The sequence below is a fragment of the Centroberyx gerrardi genome, chromosome 7 (genome assembly GCF_048128805.1).
Source record: "Centroberyx gerrardi isolate f3 chromosome 7, fCenGer3.hap1.cur.20231027, whole genome shotgun sequence".
Classification (NCBI taxonomy): domain Eukaryota; kingdom Metazoa; phylum Chordata; class Actinopteri; order Beryciformes; family Berycidae; genus Centroberyx; species Centroberyx gerrardi.
Window position 1 is genome coordinate 24,585,642 of NC_136003.1, and position 10,778 is coordinate 24,596,419.

The 10,778-nt window shown below is 41.9% G+C and overlaps 1 protein-coding gene across 1 annotated transcript; it reads left to right on the forward strand.

Moving 5' to 3' along the window:
• The first annotated feature begins 4,194 nt into the window (after positions 1 to 4,194).
• Positions 4,195 to 7,495, forward strand: 42sp43 (P43 5S RNA-binding protein). The gene is made up of 9 exons (XM_071909812.2): positions 4,195 to 4,329; positions 4,537 to 4,637; positions 4,717 to 4,813; positions 4,996 to 5,084; positions 5,396 to 5,469; positions 5,731 to 5,811; positions 6,084 to 6,313; positions 6,776 to 6,829; positions 7,226 to 7,495. The coding sequence occupies exons 1-9, from the start codon at positions 4,195 to 4,197 to the stop codon at positions 7,493 to 7,495; spliced, it is 1,131 nt and encodes a 376-aa protein (XP_071765913.2).
• The last annotated feature ends 3,283 nt before the right edge of the window (positions 7,496 to 10,778 follow it).

Consider the following 10,778-nt stretch of genomic DNA (forward strand, 5'->3'; position numbering starts at 1 on the left):
GTGTCCATGTGGTACTCAATAGCGAGTGTATAGTGACATGTTTTCTCCTATAGCCTATCTATAATATACCTGCAATATTCCTGTAGAGAGCTATAGTTTTATCATAGGATGTAGTTGTTTTTGGTAAGGGTGGGATATGTGATAGAGGATACTGGAAGATTTCTCAAAAACACTTCTTGTATTGAGTGCACAAGAGGAGGTTAAATCTATGGGTTTGTGTGTGTGTGTGTGTGTGTGTGTGTGTGTGTGTGTGTGTGTGGAGGGGGTGGGGGGATGCTGCTGTAAAAGTTTTTTCCCCACTCTTCTATAAGTCCTAGTAGGGATGTTATTAGAATAGTACCAGAAGATACAAAAATGTCAGTATAAACTCACTTTTGAGTACCACAGTCACACTGTCAGTCCCTACAGGAATATTACAGTGATTTTTCATCGGGATGATTCTCAAAGGCCCTCTTGACTTGTGACTTGTGATGTGTGAAGTTGCTTGTACATCTAAAAATGGGCAGCGTACAGCAAGAGGGTCCTGCTGACAGCTCTTGCTAACCGGCTGGTCGACCACGGTCTGATCCGGAACCGTTAGTGGAGATCAATTCAGCAGTGAAACTTGAGACCTACAGTACGTGCTGCGTGCTGTCGTCTCTGTGCTGTCTCGGCTCCGTGACCTGTAGGGTTTTCCCCCCCTCCTGATGCAGTTAAGTCCTCCAGCAGCAGTCCTGCAGCACATCCCACTAATGGAGGCACATTGTGCATTCAGCCCCCTCTGAATATTTCATCCACCCCCCTCAGAGACTAACTGGGAGCGAGAGACAGAGGGGAAGAGATGGGGAAAGAGAGAGGAGGAGTGGAGCATCAAGTCTATGCCCCCCAAACATAAATAAATAAATAAATACATAAACCAGCACTGAGGATCCTTGCAACACTTAACACTAGAAAGTCTAGTCTAGTCTTGTTTATTTATAAAGCCCTTTATCACAGTCAAGTCTCAAAGGGCGTTACATATCATCTACCATCCTACATCATACATATACATACTACATATACAGTATATAAAAAGGAAGGCCAATGGATTTTGGGGGTCTAAGAGAAAGCCAACAAGTCACCATTTAAAGTAGTTGAATAATTATAAATACTATTTCCTTGCATGGTTTATGCAGAAATTGGGTGTAGGAAAAGTCATGGAGGGACATGTTGAAAACTATGATATTTTAATTCTAAAATTCAAAACAGCTGTCAACTTTCTAGTGTTAATCTGAATTTAAACAGAGGACAAAAAAATCTCTCCTGCTCCTGTTTCAATCCAATAACAAACAAGTAACATGACCGTACTCTGCTCTGGGGACATTTTGGTGTTAATGTGATTAATACAGGATGGGTACATCCGATACATTCAATTACACTGTGCTGATACAGTCATTTAAGTAGGCTATTCAACAGTGAACGGTACAGTTAAGTAACCGGAGCTGTACTGAGATCTGATCTCTTACCAAGAGATTAAGAGCACTAGAGCCACTGCCACTCATCTGAGCGGGGCGAGGGTTGCAGACAGGGAAGGGTGTGGCCTGAGGTCGACTGATTTCATCACTTACTTCACTGTAGAGCTTTACCTACCTACCTCCAGTTTGCAGGGAGCGCTGCTGTTCAACACACTAACACACACAGGGCCAAAGCAAACTCCAAGTCCAGTTTTATACATAAGCACAGATTTAGGGGTGGCCATGACACATGATGTTTTGACCAATAATATATTGTTATGCTGATAGATATCAAATTTCATATTTGCCTGATATAATTTTATATATAGTTTGCTTGATATTTGAATGCAGTGTTTTGTTGTGATATGAATTCCTATGAAGGCTTATTCACTGTGAAAAACAAATCAAACTTACATAGCCTACTTTCCCCAAAATATCCTATGACTCATTAAGTAAACATTATTTAATGAAAGAGTGCCCTCCAATGACATCAATGGGAGACACATTTTATCCGACTGACTCTTCTCTAAAGCATTTTTAAGGGCAAAAGCAACAAGTCAGTTCAACCTTGAGATTAAAATTTCTGGACTATTAGCAAAGAAATTATATTATACAGCCTACAAGTGAAAATATGAGTGTGGGATTTAGGCCTACTGTGAAGTGCAGACCAGCACAGGACGCATCTCTAGTGAAAGCACTGCATTGATACTGTTTACAAAACATGTTGTACAATTTCAGCTGGGATTATTTCTCCAAAAGAGTTGTGTCATTTGTCTGATAATAATATCAAAGGATCAATAAAGTACTTCTACTACAATCTAAAATGTAGGCTATCATTATTTATTTATTTATAGCATAAAGCAACTCTGAATAGCAGAAGTACAGTATACAGAAGTTTGTAGTAGAGGTAACATAACATCCCCAGACTAACATTAACTGCAAATGTTTAAATTTCAAGTTGAAACAGCTTAATATGAAACAAACAATGTTGTACTTCAAATAGCTTTATAGGATACATCATTTGATGTGACAATGTTTACCAGTCAGCATCAGCAAAACTAGATATGGGGCTGCCTTGGCTGCATTAGCTAACGTTAACATCGGCAAACAGACTCACTGCTGTTTGGCAGTTGAGTTCAACAGTAATGACAAGTTGGCGTTTAGATTCGACTCATTTGACGTCATAGTTATACGTATGTCTGACGAGGAGCCTGTGCGTGCTCGAAACGTCAGCAGTGTAAAGTAAACCGTGGGAGCGCACCTACAAACTAGCGACAAATTGCAGCATTAAAAAAAATACCTGAGTTCATTGATGGTCAGTGGGGCATGTCTTTAATGTTTGTCTGGTCTGTCAGACGGGTAGGCCAGCAGATAGCTGGGAGAGGCAGCAGTGTTGATTTGGGTATGATTAGAGTTTGATATTTCGGAGAAAAGCTAGTAATAATCAATATCGGAGCAAAATTATTAGGCTATCAAGAACATTAGAAGTCACTTTAATATCAACTGACCTCTGGGGTGGCAGGTGGGATGGTATAAGACTTTTTGGTAGGCTGACACCCTAAACGTTAACATTTGATGTAAGTTATTGTAGTCTACCAGATTTATTTTAGAGCTAATTTTCATCTGCAGTCCCTGGGGGTCTGTGTTTCTAAGGAAAATTTAATTGGGAGTCACTGACATCAAAATGTTTGGGGAACCCCTGATTTAGATGATAAGTTTATGACATAGGCTAGGCTATTTTCTGCAGTTTCTCAGCCATTACTTGGTGTTAGTTCTTATTCCCATACTAGTAAGTGTGAACAGACATTTAATGTCTTGGGCCACAGAGTGAGGAGAGAGACAAATGGACAAATGACGTTTAATCGTTTACAGTGGTGAGACAATTAAACAGATTTGAAACTCTTATAATCTCTGTATTTGTTGTGTAAACACTCCGTCTTGTGTGATAGAGACACATTGCCCTCTGCTGAGCCAATAGCTGTATCGCAGTTACAACAGGTTGAACACTGACAGGATAAAACCGAATGTAAGGCGAATTTGCCTTTAAGAGTGTAGGCTACAATTTGTACTATTGGTCACTTTTAGTACTGGAGCTCCCATTATGCAGCCTTTAGGCCACAGCTATGGGTTAATAAACTTTTATCAAGATAGCAGACATCATTTCAAATTGTCTGGTATATGACTTGCCATTAAGTCTTTATGTGTATTTTCAGCAGCCCTTATATATTGTAGCCTATCATATTATCACAGGCCTGGCTGTACTGTAGATAAAGACATTTTGGGAAACAACAACAATTGTATTTTATTTTTTCATTTACTACAGATTCCCTCTGAAACATATTGACATTTTCGTCAGTAAGGATTTTATTTAGAAAGTTATGGGCAAAAGTTAGCTGACTTAACACTGGTATAAATTAGTTGGCTTCCAGCAAGCAGGAACATGTGTTGGCTTGTCCTTGTTTCACGTTTGTTTGCACACAGCTTAACATGGCAATTAGGGTAATTATTTTCAGCTGCACTTCTTCAGCTCTCCTTTTCTTCTTGAGATTCCAAAGTGTTTCGGCAATCAATTAGGCGACTGCTGTCATAGCCTAATTGATTGATTTGTGACTGGACGCTGCCAATTAACCACACCCAAGAGGCTATAAGAGAGGCTGACAAAAGCGACCGTCTTTCCATTATATTTTAGGTAGATAGAGAAGTGTTGAGGTATCAGAGGAAAATGAATGGTGTGCACAGTGTGAAACCGGCCCCTGTTCCGCGACTGCAGCTGTTCAACTGCACCCATGTCGACTGTGGTGCGACTTTCACACGGCAGTGGAGACTGAAGGAGCACGAGACGGTGCACACTGGAGCGGTAAGGGGAACACAATCAACAGGGCCTAGCATGTTTGAGGAAAAAACGGTAACATTGTAACTGTCGACTTTAATAGTAGACCTAGGCTATAGCTGCGCACATTTCTTGCCAAGTAACCCATGTTTCGCACAGTATTTCAAATGTAGATCTAAAATGCTTTACGCTAATGCATGTTGAGACAATTTACTGAATGAAAAATATCCCCAGCGTCCAATTCAGTGCGAAGTTGCCGATTGTGGTCGTCGTTTCTCACGAAAATCCCACCTGACCCGCCACGTTCGTCAGCACACCGGGGTCAAGCAATTCAAGTAAGTGAAATTAACATGAACTTCACTGCTGTCCTTCTCAGCCACACACCTTCTCATTTTGCCCCTCTCGTCTCTGCAGATGCACCTTGGCGACTTGCGCGAAGAGTTTCTTCAATGCGGACAACTTGAAGAGACACGTGCGCTATGCCCACGGAGACAAGAACAAGCATTTCAAGGTTTGTCCAAATCCACAGGTTTGTCCACATTTTCTTGTCCACACGATGGCGCCAAAACACCGCACCGCATTGTTCAGCAGCATCTCCACAACCTTGAAGGCACACAACACAAGACTTTGGATGTTCTCAAGCGGTTTATTGTGAGTCTATCTAACCACTTCAGTGTCTTTTTCTCCCCGCAGTGCAACCAGCCAAACTGCTCCTTGACCTTCAAGAAACGCAGGTTGTTTAAACTGCACTTAAATGAACATGGAGTACCTGCTAAGTTTAAGTATGTCTACAGTACATTGTGCCCTTCAGAAAACCACAGCATACGTGATATTGTTCTGATGCTGCTAAGTGTTTTAGACTTATACGCCTGTAGCAAACCCAGTCTGTAGTTGATGTCTGATTTGATCTCAGGCATGTCAAGTCTACTTGTGTGAAGGACTGTCGGTAGATTATGCACTCTGGCTAGAGCAGTTTACCGCTGTAATTATGCGATCTGTGACTTGCCAATGATGGCTGGAGGGCAAGGTATTCTGACGACAGTGAATTGTTTTTTTGTTTTTTTTTGTCCCACCTTGCACCTGGTGGTGTTAGATGCTCGAAGGATGGATGCGGGGTCATGTTTGACTCTCACATCGCTCGCAAAACCCACGAGAAAAAGCATGCAGGTCGGTCCATTTCAGTCTCAGTGGGGATTCTTTCATCTTAATCCCTGCAGAATTCCTTTTATTGAAAAGGGGACATGGCTGCATTTACATGTGACCTTTTCCTACATCCAAGACACTGACTTTGCCTTTCCAAATATAGACTGACTGTATCATGGATTATATGTTGCTCCTCAAAGGGGAGCCAGCAGGGAGCCAACTGGTAATGGTGTTAACTTTATTTCCTGCTACCTTCACACCAGCCTTGTCGTTTGGTCTCTGCAGGATATCGCTGTACTCATGCCAACTGCCAGGTGCTTGAACATACCTGGGGGAAACTTCAGAAGCACATGGCCAAACACACAGGTAAAGAACATTTTGTAGTCCTAGTCCCAGAACGCTCATCAGATTTTCCTTGTGAAGCTGGTGAAAGTGACAAGATTGTATGATTTTTTTTTTTTTTTTTTTACAAGTACACCACCCTCTCCATCAGCATGGCTTCTTGGACGGTCTCTTACAAATCCCTCCCAAATCCTGCATGTCTTTACTAGTAGAAAACACTTGATCACTGTTTGCTGGTTTAGGATTACTGGTTTTATTGTACTGTCTTTTTAAAGTGATCATATGCTGCGTTCCAGCCACCTTCACCTGTAAAGTGTGCAAGAAGGAGTTTAAAAAAGTGGACGCTCTGCGCAGACACAAGCGGACCCACGCCTCGCATAAGCCTGTGCTGGTTTGCCCCAGGGCCGACTGCCAGGCCTACTTCTCTACAACCTTCAATCTCCAGCACCACATCCGCAAGGTGCACCTCGAGCTCATCAAATACAGCTGCTCTTTCCCCGACTGCCCTCGCATGTTTGCTATGCGGGTATGTAATCTGGCCTCTCGGTCGTACCTTGTATTGGTCTGTGTGAGCCTGGAGATATATTACTACATTTTAAGATTATCTTGACTTGGTCTGTTTCCTTGCACTCTAACACCAGTTGAATTCCCTTGTTTGTATTATGCAGTGCATTCACTTGCACCATTGATTTCTTTTCTTTTTTTTGGCAACATTCTAGTAAATGGTATTAATGAGTTCCAGTTGGGATGCATGGCAGAGCAAATTTGTTTTCCCAATTTCCCTAATGTCCTCAACCTGAAATCTGACACTTGTTTGAATTAACTTGTCCAAACCCACGCTAATGTAAATTTATTGCGTTTCTAAAACTATTACAACATCCTCTGTTCTGCAGCATAGAAAATGGAAGCTACTGCATTTCTGTCCATTTTACTGACATTTTCAGTTGTTGACTTGTATATTTCATTATGGCTTTGCTCTGTCCTGCAGGAGAGTATGACCAGACACCTGCTTCGCCATGACCCAAACACCAGCACTTTGAAGGTGAGCCTGGTGTTGTCAGTATCCCGTAGTGAAGAGACGTGGGGCTGGAGCCGCCAGACACCGCTGAGCTAAACCTAGCCGGCCAGGGGGACTATTGATTTTAGATCTCCCTTGAATCAGGCTTTGAACCTGTTGAAAGCCTGGCTCTCCTGTGCTTCGGGCCAAGTGAAGGAACAGTCTAGCTTGTTAGGGTGGGGGACTGCTATTTCATGTCAAAGCATATCAATTGGTCTGCTTCTCAGAAGGCTGTCTGTGCAAACTGTAGGTGGGCAGGCAGTTGAGATAATGGCATCAAATGTTGCAGTTCCAAACCTTTGTGCAAAAGAAACCTTTGAACCTTTTGAATATTGTACACTTAATCTGAAAACACTTTTTAAAAATATTTAATTTAAGCAGCGGAAGCCACGGCGGTCCAAGAAGTCCTGGCAGAAGCGGCTCGATGGGCACCACCACCTGCCCCTGGTGGAGGAGGACCTGCGGCGCCTCTTCACCCTGCGCATGCGCATCTCCCGTCGCTCCAAGGTGGAGGCCGACCTCTCGGGCCTCTTCAACGAGCGCAAGATCCCCCACTATGTTGACCCGGAAGTCAACCTGCGAAACCTGTTCGGTCTCAGACGGCCTCGCCCTGTGGAGCCCAAGCCTGAGGTCCCCCCACTTAAAGGTTAAATGAAAATGCAAAGTAGTTCTGCATTTTGACGACGAATGTTTAGTTTGGACTTTTCTGACTTTTTTGTTCAGGTTTTGAATATGTTGCTTTAGAGAATGTGAATGTTTGAGTTCTAGTTTGTATAGTAAAGGAAATTTGGTCTTTGTTAAGCTAGCTATTTTGTCTGTAGCTTACCCTTTGATATATTGATCTAGTTCTGAATTTCAAAGTAATTTGAATCTTGTTGAATGTTAAGCTTTTGCAAATTTGAATGTTTGAATTCTAGTCAATAGAAAAGGATTAATGTGGGTCTTAAATGAAAAGATGACTTTTCTTTTTGGTTGACCCAATAAAATATGTTTTTTGTTCAAAAACAAAGTGGTACTTGAGTGCTGTAGTTGATTTCAACTCATAATTTAGCCTTTTCAATATCAAAGTTGCTGTCAACCAAATGCCGGATTTCTTTTTTGTTTAAATCTTTTTTTATTGAGGAAGCAGTCGTAAAATACATTCAGTATTACAGATGCTTTAGAGTTAGAGACAGAACAAACAAAGGGAAAAGAAAAAACAAAACAAAGATATGTATACAACTATAAAAGCCGGATTTCTGTCCATCAGTGGGTCGCAGCTGCTGGAGAAGAATCAGTGCGACCTCAAGCAGGATTCAGTTCTGTCATTTTAATTTGCAAAGGAAAGAGCATCTCATAGTCTGTACACTCATACAGCTCATACACTGATTCTCCTCCACTATTTACCTTTTTGTGCTTGCTTTGGTTGACATTTTCTGAACATGTTAGAGCTCATTGGGTTTGAACAAAGCACCGCACATGAGTAAGGGCTTAGTCACACAGCAGGCATGTCACTTGGGATGTGGGTGGACAGGACTTTGAATACAGAAAGTAGACGAGCCCCAGCTGTCAAATCTTTCTCAAATCCTTTGCAAACCTATAGGCTATTCCAGTGTAAGATAAGGGTTTCTTGATAGTTAAACTTGAAGGGTATGGTCAGGCGAAGGATGCCGTGTGAAGTAAATTGACCAGTTTTTTCATAGCCTCCCCCCAGGATTCCAGCTCTGACACAATCTTAAACTGAATATGTAAATGTATAGATTTGTCGCCACATTTCACTGCCACTCGGATGGTTAATGACCAGATTCTGACAAATGCTGCACTGTCTGAGGCTGTAGTTTCACATTACATCTGTGGCGCAACATCTGTGTTTTAGGGTGTAAATGGATTTATGCAATTCCACTCCAATGCCTCATTGGTATTACTGGTGCATTTGAAAGAGTACCGCTTGAGCAGTCATATCACAAATTAAATACTGAACAGTAATCACATTGAGTGCCAAATGAACAGTAAATAACATGAAGGCAAGAAATGCAGATCACTTCCTGAAGGCGATAGGCAGTTTACTGATAAACTGGTCCACAGTGACTTTCACCTATGTGCAAGCAATCATTTTTGTAGTTATGCACTGTAGGCATAGTTTAAAATCAAATGGGTTTCACACTTAAAAGGGTCCTTTTTGTATCGTGTGTGTGTGTTTTAGTGGCTGCTTTTTTCTTGTCCTGATGGCGCAAGGCTGAGTACATTTCAAAGCCTCGGCTAAGCTCTGCAACAGCCTGTCGGTTTTCAGTTCTGTTGGTGTCATCGCTGATGTGTTTTTCTCTGCTCTGCCGAAGGTCATTCTCTAGGCTTTGCAGCCTCAGGCTACCTACTTTCTGTAACTACTATCTCTTTTGGTCCCACACATTAACCTGCCCTACATCAGCTGGATGTGAGGTGGGGGGACGGGGGCACACACAGACCAATGCAACAGAAACAAGTGCCAAAGCAGTTGGGTGTCTGTTCCATCCATAATTATCTTGCCTGTGGTTATTGTATATTTTTTTCCTTTTGATGTAAAATGTCACTTTACAAAGGGATTAGACGTTGCCTAGCTTTGCAAGCATAATTGAAATGCACTGCAGTATTCATCAGTACAAAACTGTTAGGCTCTGATAAAAGCATTAATCAGACATTCTGGTTGAAGTAAATGAGTGCCTCTGAATGAGATTGTTGTTAGACTGCTGCTTTGGAGATGTAAAGAGCTTTTAGGAGGCAACTGACTCAAATATCCAATGAGTGAGAATTTGAAAGGATTGGCCTTGTTTCTATGGTGATGCAACATGCTAAACAAGTAGGAGTTTCTCTTAAATGTTGACTGTTTGTTCCTCCTCCTCCCTTGTCTTGTTTGTCTGTGGGGTATTCAGTCTAGGACACATGGGAACTTGTTTGCAGGTGTTATAAGCAGGTGTGGGAAGTATTTGAGTGACTAGATGTTCTTTGTTGACTGCAGACTTGGTAATTGTTTTCCACTAGCGCCGCTGACTCAGTGTAACAAGTCCCTTAAGAGTGACGACACAGCAGCTCTGTATCATACAGCCTTGTTTTGGCCTGATAACTGGCAATGATATCAAACCAAGTCACATACTTGGCTAACCACACCCACACCATCTCCCTTTGGCTCTCCGCAAAGGCCACACCAATTATCCACATACTGTGCATGACCTTTGGAATAGCATGCTGAGCTTGATTTTGCAACACTTGCATCACAGACCAGCATGAGGGGAAAAGAGCAATTTACAATATATCCATCACAGCAAGGGAGAATGGGAAGGCAGTAGGAGACAGGGAAAAGCTCATTCCACATTCATCATCAGTCCTTTGATTAACTCCAAGGCAATTGCAGTGATGAACATTTGATGGGTAGTGAATGGATTTCCAATTGGCGTTTCATCAATACATGCCTTGCAAATGCATGGTATTGCTTGAATGGCAAAATGGAGATGGAATAATTTATCATGGCCCCACGGAAATGAGAACACTTTCTATCAGTTGCTGTTGTCTAGGGGGACAGAGACCAATACATGGGCCATCTAAGATGGATTGTGTAGGAAATTGAAATTTCTTCCTTCCTTGTTCTGAAGATGTATGAAGGTGTGGTAAAATTCAGTCACAAAGTCGTCCAACTACCCACACAATATTTACTCTGAAATTCAATATCGACTACAAATGGGAATCTACGATGGTGAGCCATCTATTTTAGTATGTGTTCAAACTCGTATATTTGCTCTCTGAGGGCAACCACTGAAAGCTTGTCATACTGGACTGTGCGCTACACTTGGGTGATCGCAGTTTATAACAGTCCTAGATGTGTGGAATAAATTGATTGAATCATAAATTAAATGTGAGATGTCTAATTGGCTCCTGTGGTACCACTAGCACTGACCTAATGACTGTAATAAGAGTTTGATGGGGC